Below are 14,227 nucleotides of genomic sequence, written 5' to 3'. Positions count from 1 at the left end.
CCGCGACAATAAAAAGTTATTTTTCTTTTTTTTTTAGCTCAAGAAGATGGGATAGAAAAAGAAGCCTTAATACACGCTGAAAACACTCATCGCACGGGCAAAACGCAGAGCTTTGACCACTGGTGTGCGGATTAGCACAGTATTGATTAACCGTGCAGTGAAGAAAGCTAACAGACCTGGACATGCTACATGTTTTGAAATGGCTCAACTTAGAAAATGTAACTGAAAAGCGAAGGTTAGTTCAGGGACAAGAAGACAAAGCTCTTTCCCTCGAGTGCGTTTGGCGACAGTATGCAATTTCCGCATACAACATGTGAACGTAACCTCACCTGGAATGAGAACCCGAGACATGATAGTCCCACGTTTATGATTCCCGCTCCCAGCACTGCAAGTGTTTCCAATGTCGTCGTCTTCCAAACACGGATGTGGGCCTGCGAGATGCAAACAAAAGCATCCGAAATTTGGAAGCGCTCTCTGTTTTCGAGAAAAAGCGCTCATATAGAAAGATGCTCATGACCGAATTGAAATACTCGGGCATTTATTTCCTCCTCTTTTTTTTTTTTTTTTTTGAGTACATGAAATCAGCGAACAGCTAGCAATATCTTTTTCGAACACCCTCTTTGTCTGCACATATGCTGCCCTCGTTCAATCCACGCCACCCAACAGTTACGAATCCAAATCTTCATTTGCCTCGTTTTCTTGAAGCACATTTCCTTTATTTCTCTAGTACGGTGAGCTAGCAGCGCCCTAAACTTGAACGCTCACAAAATCTGATTTTATTCTTGCTGACACGTGAGATGTGCGCCCGAGCCAGGTTTGTACACCAGAGCACTCATTGTCTCCCACTGCGAACCACATTTATTACGTAATGACGCTATTACTATTCGATAATAGCGCCGTAATTGCTGGAATTGCGACAGATGCGGTCGACCGGTGTGTAAAGCAATTACTTCAAAACAGAGAACGTTGTCAGAGGTTGCAACACGTCGATATCGGATGGCTCCTCAACAAACGGTCAGTCACGACACGAAGTACAGGCTGCAAGTAAGTGAGCACAGAAATCAATTTACGAGCACTGCAGATAATTGTTGGTAACTACCTTTATAAAAGTTGGCGCAATATGTGCATGATAGTGCGATGAGAATGAGACCCTAGCACAGCAAAAAAGCGCTGCAGACGAGCAAAGTTAAAGAATATAAAATCCTATGAACTGGAATGTTCTGAGCAGTCATAAATCGTGTAGTAGCCCGACATTTCGCCAACGAGTTTGATTTGCTGATATCCAAAAGTAAAAAAGTGATCATCACGTATCTTCGCAACAAAATACGCGGGTGGCACGTGTGCACAGAAGAAAAGTAAAGTGAATAAGAACGTTTGGGTCTCACTGATGGAAAGTGTACATTCCTTAAAAAGAAAGTACGAATCGTTATAGGCACCATTGTTTAACACAAACATCAAACATTTGCTGAACAGAAAAAAAAAAAATGATGTTGTTTCGTGGTTGTTAAAAACCTCATGTTGCTGAACATTCGCCTTTTTGCGTCTTAATGGACAGTCAACATAAAAATGCCGTTTCAGAACCAATGTTACCGTTTTGAGCACTACTATACCCTCCCTATTACAAGATGATATCCGATTTGAAGCGCCCATGGAAACACGTACCAAAAATACCACTTTTACGATGACACAGGTGATATTGGTTCTATCCAAGACTGATGCGCTCTACTATTCCTTGTATCCGCCTCATGCTTTTGAGGCAGCGACACCGAAACTGGTCCCGTAATTAATGCATTGGTTTCCATTCAATGAATTTCATTGCGATCGACATGTCCAGTACAAAAACGTTTGATAGGACATTCTTGTCACAGTCCTTTCGCAGTCCTTGCAGTGTTCTTCGTTGCAGAACGATTGGGAGAGTGATGAATCCACTACATAAGCGAGAGAAAACTTATTTATCCTCAGCTACAGTCTAATCTATTTAACAAGTTTTTCTTATAAACTTCTCGAACACGTCGTATACAATAACATTCCAATGCTCGAAAACAACTGCTTCTTTACTGAATGCCAATGTGGTTTTATTATTTAGGAAGTTGTAACTCTTGTGACGTGAAATTCTTATTTCTAATTATTATTCCTTTATAAACTGTGGCAAGCAAACCGTTGACTACATTTTTCTTGACTTCGCTAAAGCTTTCGATACGGCTTTAAATGACTTAATTCCGTTTAAAATGAGCAGGCTTAACACAGTACCCAACGTGCTTAGTTGGATTTAGAGTTTCTTATCTCATCACTCACATTATGCGTCTGCTAACGGCTGTGATTCCCCGACAGTTTCAGTAGCCTCTGGTGTGCCGAAGGACTCTCTCAAAAGGCATCTCTTATTTCGTATATACATCAATGGCTTGTCTGTTATGGTTTTTTACGACTGTTCACATATGATTGCGTTTTATATCCTGTGATTTTTAACACCAGTGGTGCCATTAGGCTCCCATCCGGTCTTGCCGAAATTCAATCGAGGTGCCACCCATGATGAATTAGACTTAACGTTACCAAATGTGAGTTGATATATTCATATATAAACACATAAATTAAATACTTAAAATCGCCCTGTCATGATCTGCTCAGATTTATATTTGTCACGCACAACTCACAACGTCAATCACTATTCTGTCTCCGTCACTTCCGTCACCGATAGCATAATCAGCATAAAAAAAGACGTATTTGCTCTTTCATTATTTATTTTTCTTCTTTCACTCCTTCGTACTATAATGTCTTAGGGCCTTCAAAGTAGGTTAACAGCAAAGGAAAATAAGTAAATAAGTTTTGATAACTTACAAATGCGGTGAACAATCAGCAGGAGTTTGTTACAAATCGACTGTGCTCAAAATGCATCGCTGCTCGCGCAGTGTCTCGCTTACCGGAGGCGCGTGGTTGAAACCGGCTCCCTGTCCGGTGGCAGCGACATCTTCGTTGTAATTGTACGCAATGCTGAAAGGAGTAAAACGAGAACGCAGGTGCAGTATATCTACACAATGCGAACATTAACTATTGCAACAACCTTGAAAAACCAGTCGTGATCATCCCCGAACATGGTACGGACATCAGCTAGTAAACACGTTCTGGAAAGCGAGGAACCATTTATACCAGATGTATAGAAGCTACAGATAAGCAGTTTTTAAAACGTCGGTGTGTCAAAACGCAGCGAAACTAATTGAAGGCTGTTAAGGGTCACCTGGCAAATACTGCACATTTTTTTTTTTGTTCGTCAAAGTTAATTTATTAGCCAAGACCAATTATCTAAAATTCCAGAATTGAATTATGCCCTTCAGGGACAAATCGCAAAAGCAAATGTAGTAGACTGCCCCGAGAAAAGTCTATAGGCAATTTGTTTCCATCAAGCTAACGTTTATATAATGTAAAATTTTACCGACCATAAACTGTAACTCGCGCAATAATAATAATAAAAAAAAAAAAACCTTCTCCCTGACAACAGCGCTATTTCAAAATCTCGAGATGCATCTTAGAGAACAAAATCCGCCTTTCTGTGCAGCACTCTTTCCGACGAAGCTTTCTGTGTGTGCGCTGGGCGAGTGATAAAAGCTAGCAGCTGGTGACATGGCAGTCTGATTTGGAGGCCATTATATAAAGCTACGTAAACCATCGTCCGATGACGTCTACACGTTATGAATTGACCCTTCGTTCCTCAAGTCATTAAATCCAGAATGCTTCTTACGAAACCCGCAGTCAGTTCAATCATTCTGTATGAAGTCACGAGGCGCTGGATGAAAACTGGGTCTACCGGAGAAAATTAAATCTTAAAAAAAAAAAAAAAAGGAATTCCGAATCGGGAGGAAGCACCGCAGACGGGGATCTACACATGTGAAATGCGATAGGATCGAGACAGAGACCAGTGGGTACATGTTCAGAAAAAAAAAGGACTATAAAAAAATGCTTGGTGTTTAAGAAAAGCTTGAACCTGTTGAACGGCGAACCTAGCACATCTACGGTGAACGCGTGAATGCACTCATAAACGATCGCATGAAGAAAATAATGAAGACGCCCCGATTCAGGTTCTCGTGCTCACATTGTGGCATAAACACCTTAAAGACCAACTGCAACAAAATTTTTCGCTCCGTAAAAGATGCGTTTTCTAGTAGTACGTCAAAAGAGAGCACTAAAAGCGAATATAACATTTGTAACTGAAGCGAGTGCTTCAGGAACCAATTTCTCGGTCTGAAACTGGAAAAGGGGCGGCCATTACTAAGATCCGGAAATGACGCAGATACGGGCGCAATCGGGCTCTCTGGCGCACACTGGCGGCTTGTTGTTTCTTGCAGAAACCTAAGCGAGTGGGCAGGGGTTTTATTCGGGTATTATGAGAGTCGTGAGCATCGATCGTATGAATTTACAGCACTGCGAACGAAAGCCAAACATCAGCATGGACCGCACTGTGCTTTAATCTGTCTTTTCTGTACTTCTGAAACGCATGCGATGCGAGCGTTTCTTACACGATACGCGCGTTTGTAGCCTCGACGGTTGCACACTGTTGCGGCATGGTAATTGCGGCAGAAATTACAAAAACTTCAACACTGTAACAAACCTGGCGCCAACAAGCCACACTTCAGCCTCGGGCTCTCGATTGCGTGCCGTGCGCAGACCGTTCACACACAATGGGCCAGGGTTGAAAACACACCTCGAGAGCCCGTTGCTATATCATATCCGGTAATTTGCCCAACTCCATAACACGCCGCCACGTGCGCGCGTCGTCTGCTACACAGGTTTGAAACGCTTGTAACCGCAGAAATAGTTTCCTGTGGAGTATGAAACTTGATTAGTTTTAAGACTTTTAAGATTTTAAGATTAGTATATCACATTGCAGCTAAAACATAATTTCGTTTCAGCTAGTCTTTAAGCTTGTACCTTGTTCACACATTGGAGCAACAATCACGCTGTATTAAGACTGTAGCAACATCCGCGACGAACATACAGCATCGCCACCGCAGATGCGGCCTACAAGTCGCGTTGACGCGCATATTAAACCTTACCAGTCGATGTCCATCGAGTGCCCCATGTAAAAGCGTTGCTGGTGCTTGGAACGGTTGAAAAGGACCGCCAGCGCCGCCACGTTGTACAGGATTTCGCCTGAGCGCACCACGTGAAGGTTGCGGAAAGAACCGTTGCCCCGATAGCCGTGTCTGAGGGCAGCGCCGTCAAGGAAGATTTTGAGCCTCTGCCTCAGTGCCAGGAATTTGCGAGCATGTGCCCCAAACACGCTCGCATGTCTACTCGACTCAGTTGCTTTACAGGCATAGTGTTCGACATGCAAAAAAAAAAAAAAAAATCTGAACCACAAAGTAGAAATAGTTCCTGAGGACATTCTTCGAGAAATATTCACAGTTTACGCAACGATTATATAATATATTTCCGTTGATATCACTGATTGCTAGCAACAAGATGCAAAACAAGAACCTCGCGTGCGGACTAGCATCTAAGTGAACAGGTTCTCACGTATATTCTTATACAATCACGCAACACTAAACTCGGACAGGCGGAAAATGGAAACATTGTTTACAGCTCCTGAAAGCCCTCCATCCCCCGGTTTTGCATATAAGGACGAGTCCTGCTCGCATTCCAGACTTTATTTTTTGCCATAATTTGTGAACAGACGACGTAAGCGCAGCTGTCCATGGTCGGACTTCGTGACATAAGAATCAATAGGCTTTTGGGCACTGTGGCGCACAGTTACATATAGACATGTACAATAACGCTTCCAAAAAATGACCTACCACCATTTTTAAGTCCCGCTATGAGCCAAACACACTAGTGATCGCCTTTATTGTAGCTGCCAGCGCAACTGTCAGTTTCTTCGCGGACGGTGCGTTTGGCTGCTGCAACATAAAAACTGGCACCAGTTTCGTCTAAGACGACACACCAACTCCCAGGGACGTCCCGTTTAAATCCCTACCTCCCACATCCTAACAGGGTAATCCGCAGGACGTCGCTGCGAGCTCTTTTCTGGGCTATGTTCGAACCTCCAAAGAAGGATCTCCGTGGGTCGTCCCATTTACTTGTCCTTTTATAAGATCATGCTAAAAACATTCCAGGGCAGTTATAAGGGATTATGCACCCTGTCGCATGAAAGCTAGTGAACAAGAACCACAAATTCGCTTGAAATGTCGAAAACAAAAGGCATCATCACTATAACTCGAAATTGGCGCCGTCCCTGCTACGACACTAAACAGTTGCTAACTAAATTTCAGTTGCGCTTTTCTATGAGGCTATGTTGGGGGGTTGCAACTGATTGTTTATCATGGTTTTTCCGAGCATATTGTTACTGAATATCTTCCCCGTAACAATATGAACAGCGAATGTAAGCTTATAACTGCATTAGCTGATGCATGGGAATTGGTTCCTTTGGAAAAGATATAACAGGCGGTCACGAAATATGCTGCATTACATGCAGCCTACCATGATATGAGAGGTAAGGTTCAATGGGAAACGTGTTCGCAAAAAGGGCATATGCGAAATGCAACAGTTAAACGTGGCGCCCAACTATCACGGGGTACAACTTCGTGGCGCCCAACTAGCACGTGGCGCCCAACTTCTCTGAACACAAATGAGCTCTAACTAATGGCTTTATTTTTATTGTTGAAAAAGGAATGAACAGTCTCAGTTAACAGAATTTGACATGTGGCATTGGTTAACTGTACTGCTAAAAAATATATAACTATCGAAAAGACAATTTTATATAGCTTTGCACATATGCAGTGTATAGCTTGCACATATCGGGACACCCTTGTTGTGAAGTATATATTGAAGTGCTTGAGAACAGTTTTGATCTTACAATTGCGACTCCTCTGTTCTTTGCAAAGTGTGAATATGTGCGTAAGTTCTGTGTGCGTAATTTCTCAAGAACTTCAAGGTTTTCACTGTGTAATTATTATGCATAGTAGATCAATTAAGGGGAAATGAGGGTGCTCGTTATAATACATGAAGGAAAGAAGCCAACAGTCGGCGAGGCCAAGGAAAGCGTTGGGGATGATACTTTATGTCATTTTTTATGTTTACTTGGATAATCACAGAAATTAGTAATGTAGTCTGTTTAGGGGGAAGATCATTAAGCACAAAGTAGAAGAAAAAACAACGTGCCGATGGTGGGAACCGAACCCACGACAGACTACATTACTAATTTCTGTGATTATCCAAGTAAACATAAAAAAATGACATAAAGTACCATCCCCAACGCTTTCCTGGGCCTCGCCGACTGTTGGCTTCATTATGCATAGTATGCGACATCCAGTATATTGGCACATGCAGAAAACATGTATTAGTACAGGTTGCAGCATGCAGTGTTCAATGCCTCCAAATATTGCTTTTCACATGGGCGTTAATCGAGTAAGTGAAATGTTTTTAGGCAAATATTATTATATATGTTTTGAATCATTAGTTAAATACAAAATAATTATAACTAGAAATTTTTAGAATGGTCACTTCCAGCATAGTGGTTTTCCCGTTGAAATTCAACTCTGCCTCCAATTTTTCCCAAATCATCCCTGCCCGAATTGCCCCAATACAAATTAAAGATGGCAACTTGAGTCTGCTCATAACACCAACATGAGCTGAGATTCATGTTGGTGTTATGAACCTCGGCAAGACAGGGCCTAGAATAACAACCAGAGGAAAATCTCCTAAACAATGTCCCGATAAGCTCCTAAAACACCCCAAACATGTCCCATCTCGGTATTGTTTGTGACGTCCTGAGGAAATCACTTCTTGTTTCATTTGGGATGTTAAGAGGATTTTTGTGGGACTTTTCGGGATTTACCTAGAACATCCGAAACTCCCACAATCGGATTCCCTGGGATGTCCCTGGGACGTATGTGTGTTGTCTGGGGTGGCACTCACTGCAGTGAACTGAGAAGGCTGAGGTGAACGCCACCTTCTTTAAATTGTACTAGTAAGAGGTCATCTGAGTAATAACATCATTATTCTGCAAGCAAGCCAGAAGCGTCACGTGATGTGGCTACAGCACTGTCGATCACCGGACCGTAAAATAGGCCACCAAGGATACATCCAGCAGATTTCGGGCCTCCTCTCAAGTCTCCTGTTTGGCGTCCTGTGGCTAGAAGTAGAAGATGTCTCAGTGGACACTGGCGACGACCAGTTGGTGGACGTGGTGGCCGTGCTGCCGCTCGCCGCCTGCGATCCGAGCTCCGCCTGCTCCATGTGCACGGGGCTGGCGCGCTGACCGCCGGAGGGGCTATCGGCTGCGCCGTTCGGCTGCCGCGCGCCCGACGCCGACGGCCGCTTGGCCGACGACGAGGCATCGTTCACAGCCGTGGCCGTGTCGTCGGTGGCGAGCGCCGAGCCTTCGGCTACTTCCGCTCCGCCGTCGTCATTCCCATCTTCCCTGTCGTCGTTGCCGTTCATGTCGACGCGCTCATACTCCTCCTCTTCCTCCTCGTCAGGCACCTCTCTCCTGGAGCCTTCGTCGCCGTGGAGGCCCGGGTATGGCGTATCCGCACGACCTTCCCCATCCAGAAGCGAGACGCCGTCAGCTGCGCATAACAAGCGGCATCTTTATTTCGACGGGACAGCTTCGTGAGGAAGGTTTTCTGTTGTATGGCGTCAGTGTCCACTAAACTAACCAACAACTAACTATGTGACGTCATCAAGCCACAAGTCCACCGTGTATCTGTGGTCACGTGGGAACAGCGTCCGCGCAGTGTTTTCACGCCAGCGCGCGCACAACGATAATGAGTGTGCACTAGCCAGGCAATCATCTGGCGCAGCCACAGAATGACATTAATTGTATGATTGATGTATTTCGGCTTGAGTAATGAGCAGTCCCTTCTGTAGAGAAGGAGGAAGCCTATCGTTGTTGTGCAGAAGGCGAAACTTTATATATAGCTTGTTCATTCTCTAACTTACTGATTCCATTAGTTGCAGGCGCTTTTTTTAATAACTTTGTTTATTGCCTCACGGCATAATGCAATATGAAAAAAAAATTAAGGGGGCATTAAATGAAAGAACACAGGTTGGCTGTTCTAATAAAGTTCAAGAGAGAGCGATAATAAGGCTCTTGCGTCCAAGCATAGTACGATGATGGGTTATTCGGCGAAAGCCCCACTGCCGTCAGGTGCCCAGTTCTCGTCGGCTTCAATGCCGGGCAAACCCACAACAAGTGGTGAATATCTTTGCCGCTTCTATTCAAACCTAGATAGTTCGTGCTGTTGGTTAGGCCTGGCACATCAACACCCATAAACGGCAGAGCTAGCTTTGTGACTTGTGAGGATACACATGAATTCCCAGTACCACTGTAATGACCGTGCATAATTATCATGCTATGTTATGCGCCGCCGTTCGGGAGGTTTTCAGAGGAATAACATGCACCCCCCCCCCCCCCCCCCCCCCCTTCCCTCCTTACTTTCGCACACTTGTACTTCCGATTTTACCATCGTAGAAATAGATAGACGTGTTCGCAGCTTGGGACGAGCCCGCTTCACCTGTCTTCCGGTGGGGAAACGTAGTGTACGCGCGACGATCAAAGTATCGCCAATAACGCTATCGTATTAAAACATGGCGTAGCGTGCTACATAAAATTTGGCGGGCGCTTAAGCTCCGCTTTTCAGTGTTTGACGTGACTCTGAAAACATGCCGCTCTGTCGCCGAGTCCCGTCGCTTCGTGCGGTGTGCACTAGCGGCGACGACAGGCATTGGCGTCATCGCGTGACGCATCACCAATGATTGTCGTCTCATGCGGTTACCGCTTTAGCCGCCAAAGCGGTAACCGCATGAAACGACAATTAGTAGCATGAGACGACGCTAGTGAACGCCACACAAAGCGACGGGACTCGGCGACAGAGCGGCGCGTTTTCAGAGTTGCTCTATTACAGACGCCTCGTCATTTGGTCGATAGGAGTAATTTACCCTAGTTTCCCGTTTATAACACTGAACAGCATGAAGTACGATAAAACACTGGTGAAATTCCTTGTAACGCGTCGCGTTTCAAAGGGACATAGTGCAGCGGTGCGCTACTGCACTGCGATGCACACATGCATTGCAAGCATCGACTTTCGCAAATTAACAATATCTAGCCAGACTAGACTTTCTTTAGCATTTATTACCTTACCAAGCTTTTAATGAGTTGTCTCGATGAGCTCATAAATGCACGGATCGCACGAAGTGAGCGTCTGGAGCGCCTGTCCTGTCTACATCTGTGTTAGTTGTCCCCGTCTTTTTTGCGCTATGTCTTCAAGAAACTGCTACCAACTAGCCCAAACCAAACATCTGTTGTTTCTTTGCTAAAACCGGTCTAGAAAAAGGAACTTCACTCGCAAAAAGAAAGGTCAGAACGAAAGTACCATACTGGAAACCCTTCTGCAGTCGGCTGTCTCACGAGATGCTTCTGAGCGACGGGTGAAATTTTCCAAAAACCCAGAACATGAGCGACCGCAGCGAGCGGCAAAGCTTTACTGTCGCGCAGCGTGTCGCCGAGAATTGTCTCCTCATGCAGTTAGCGCTTAAGAGGTATGCGTATTCATTCATTCGAGCACATAGATTATTTTGAGACCTATGTATACGCTTGCTAGAAGTGAGCACTTTCGCGATTTTAACAAGAGGGACGTACAACGTCGCTGCTCTCACGTATCTCGGTTTGCGGTGATTTCCACTCGCTGATCGCGTTTGCTTTCGCGTCGAAAGATAGGCAGCGGAGCCCGCTGCTTCTGTACCTGCAGATTAGCGTCGAGTTGGCTCAGCGCTTTCTGCTGCACGAACAGCGTCGAAGGAAAATTTGCTGCAAGTATCGTTTTTCTGCATAAAAATATGCAACTGACAAATATGCGTGGGCAAGAAGCCAAGCTTATTACTGATGCTACCCTACGCATAACTTACAAATAACCGCTTCAACGTCAGGAAAAGCTGGAGTGCAGTTTTGTCAAAACGCGTGACCTCTCCACTTTTTCGCACGGGTGTACCATGCTGAAGGACTGGCCGGGAAAGGAAGCAGATAGGAGACGACCGACGAAAGACTGTTATGCTCACGACAAGAAAGTGAGCAAAGAAAGAAAGCAGAAGGAACGAATTGTCCACTGTGCATATAGAACGGCTCAAACGACGCCAGCTGAATGCGATGGCTCTGTCCAAAATATTTGTGATGGACACCTGAGATACCCATAAGTGTATGTAGTTGGCCTACGCACCTTGCATATGTGTTTGTTAGGAAAGTCATTAACTTACAACTTAGAAGAATTTAGAAACTCAGACGAAACAACAAACGATGTAGCATATGTTTGTTTTTTGCAATTCTTCCTGATTTCATACATTGCTCAATGCTTATTTGTTAAAGAGAATAATACCGTAGCCACACCATGGACATCTGCAAAATATTTCCCAAAGAAGCTAATACGACCGCTGCTGAAAAAAAAAATTAAATAAAATGGGCTGCATCAATCTGGCAATAGAAAGAACTGTATCGAGGTGAGCTGACCAGCCAATAGCGTTCGGATCGGGCTCGGCGGAGCAATATATGCGACACATTAAAGCAGGTCATGGTTTTCATGCGTAATCTGCACTCAAGCTCAACCACTCATAGCTGAACAGAGACGATGAAAGCCCAATCGTGGTTCCAATGCAACTGTAGAAATATTGCAGACATTCAAGGCACGTTCACTTCCGTACTTGCACGTAACTTTCTTATGAGGAAAGTTGTTTACATTTCAAAGAAGCTTCGAAGCTTTCTTTCACCTTCCATAACTTTGATATGAAAGTAAAACATTGGCTGGGGTTAGCCCCTCGTTGAACTGGCTGCATTGTGTTTTTTTTTTTTTTGTGATAGCTGCTTTATGCTAGTACTTTTAATTGTTGCCCGTTAGAAGAATATTTATGTTAACTGCTTACGAAAAGTTGAAATTTGTTTCCGAACAGCGCTGCGTCCAGAGTTGTAAGCTGACCAAAAAGTACACGGCGTTAATTATCGGCCCAAAGCCACGTCCCCAGTTCAGACAATTATATCTAATAAGTTAACAAACACAGCAGATATATCATCTCGTGAGTTTAAAACACTGGTAACGAAATGGGCGATCACACTCTGAAACGTGCCTACAAGTGACGCGCACTGTATCACTATTCTTTTTCGCGTAAGGACAAGTGCATTTGTCTGTCAGAGCAGCGCAGCGACGGTGGCATGCTGTGATCGATTACAAACCTTCACGTGGCATCGTCATTCATAATTTGTGATGCTCAAGTCTTAAAGCCAGAAATTATTATGCGCCGATCGTACCCCCGCTTCGATGAAAGCGCACCTTCCCGCCCGCTGGCCCGCTGTTGTGGCGGAGCAGTGGTGCCGCGGCGGGGGCGTTGGGAACTAGGAGCAACACTCTTATTTCGGGCGACGCGAAGGGCCCCACCTAGTGTTTAGTGCGCTTCCGCTTAGCGGTCGTGTCTGAACGTTCCTCTCCCCTTACACGAGCGTACCCTTGGTGGTTTTTCATACCGTACGCGGGCGTGCCTAAGGTCTTGTAGAAGATACCATCAGGAAAGTTTGTGCTTGGCTAATTGGTGCATTATACGCAAAAAATGACAGCCTATAAATAGACGCCACACGTATGCGAGGCTCGTGCACGTGTCTCCAAACCGCTTGCGCGAGCGTTCCTCACTGTACGGCGTTCATTTGCCGGCTATAGTTCCTTCGAAACTACCATCTGCGATCGGTCACAGTGGGCGGCTTTAATCGACGCTGGTCGCCACGAAATCAGCCTATGTCCTTCCGTAAGAGTGAATAAATGAATGGATGAATAATTACGTAGATTCATTAGACGGTTATGGTGCACCACACGAGCAGCCTGAAGTAAAAAAAAAAAAAATCTGTGCGTGGAACTTGGATGCGCGAATGTGTAGATATGTTCATTTCATATAAATGTGTAGGCATAATGTATAAGCAATGAAGGACATTGATACAGCACAGCCAGTGCGTGGTAGCATCGCACGAAAGCCCTGAAGTAATAAATGCTATGCATCATCACCTCACCTAAGGTGCAATGCCCGCCGCGGTGGCGCAGTCGCTTGGGCGTTTGACTGCTGTGCACAAGGATGCGGGTTTGGATCCCGGACGCGGCGGCCGCTTTTCGATGAAGGCGAAAAGCAAGGTGCCCGTGTGCTGTGGGATGTCAGTGCACGTTAACAAATCCCATATGGTTGAAATTTCTGGAGCCGTCCACCAACGCGTCCGAACCATAACCTAAGTCGCGACGTTTTCACCTAGTACAGGTGCACTTTGCGCTCTGAAACGTGAAAAGCAAGGCCACAGCCTGAAATCCCATTATTCTTCCCTTTACACTTCTTTTCACTTTTCGTTCCTGTTGTTGCTGTTATGTTATAAACCTTTCTTTTCAGTTAGAAATGGCTTTATTGGATTAATGTTTCCTGACAAAAGTACACCTCGGTCTACTACTCTGGACCAGTGATATTTAATTCGAGAAATGTTCCCTTTTACACGCAACGTACCTGAGGAGTAAAATTTGGCGAAAAGAAAATGTTTATTGAATTTAAAAGATATTTAAGAGCTTGAATAATAATCTTTTTTCGATTTGAAAGCGTTTAGAATATGCGCAAGAAATGGGGCCTAAAAATATATCTTTCGTAGAACTGAGAGAAGTTTTGATTATGGCATGAAACAGCACTAGTCTGAACTTCCTCTACCAATTGATCAGTTCAGCATTAGAGTTTCTGTTTGATAGTCTTCTTTGAGTGATATCTGTCGTGTGCAGCATAGGCGGTGTGGAACCCGTGCGACCATTTCCTTGGAACTTTTTCTCCCGTTTTTCTTCATGTAATGTTTGTTAAAACTATCATGCTTGTGATGACTTACAAATGCGTGCCACGAAATGAAAACTTCGGGAAGCGCTGATACCGCTTAGTCAAACATTCGGGTGAAACTGTCATGGTTCACATTATGCTTAATGATGGCCACGCGTTCACAGGGAACTAGTGAGCCCAACAATTTTATCAGACTAAATGGCTTTCCTACAGTGCCTGAAATGTTCTTTTCAGACATTCTGAACTACTATAAGGGGGTACGGATCCGCTATCCGCCGCCTCATCGGTATCTAAAACAACAAGAGGCCGTGTACTGGCGAAGACTGCAGACAGGAACATTCCCTAACCTGCATATCCTAAGCAAAATTTACCCGTCACAATATCGGGACACCTCACCATGGTGTGGTAG

General features: G+C 44.7%; 1 protein-coding gene across 1 annotated transcript in view; it reads right to left on the bottom strand.

The window, feature by feature from the left end:
* LOC146197500 (echinoderm microtubule-associated protein-like CG42247) overlaps nt 1–14,227 on the bottom strand; it is an 82,729-nt gene that overhangs the window by 25,467 nt on the left and 43,035 nt on the right. The window contains exons 6-9 of the mRNA XM_084597191.1: nt 8,072–8,558; nt 5,046–5,195; nt 2,919–2,988; nt 330–431 (exon numbers count right to left, since the gene is read on the bottom strand). Of these exons, the coding sequence (XP_084453317.1) occupies nt 330–431; nt 2,919–2,988; nt 5,046–5,195; nt 8,072–8,558 (809 nt within the window). The remainder of the gene's footprint in view (nt 1–329; nt 432–2,918; nt 2,989–5,045; nt 5,196–8,071; nt 8,559–14,227) is intronic.

The sequence above is a fragment of the Amblyomma maculatum genome, chromosome 3 (assembly GCF_055883805.1).
Source record: "Amblyomma maculatum isolate TAMU_Amacu chromosome 3, ASM5588380v1, whole genome shotgun sequence".
NCBI lineage: Eukaryota > Metazoa > Arthropoda > Arachnida > Ixodida > Ixodidae > Amblyomma > Amblyomma maculatum.
Note: the sequence above shows the minus strand (reverse complement) of the source record. Positions and strands in the feature narration are given on the sequence as shown.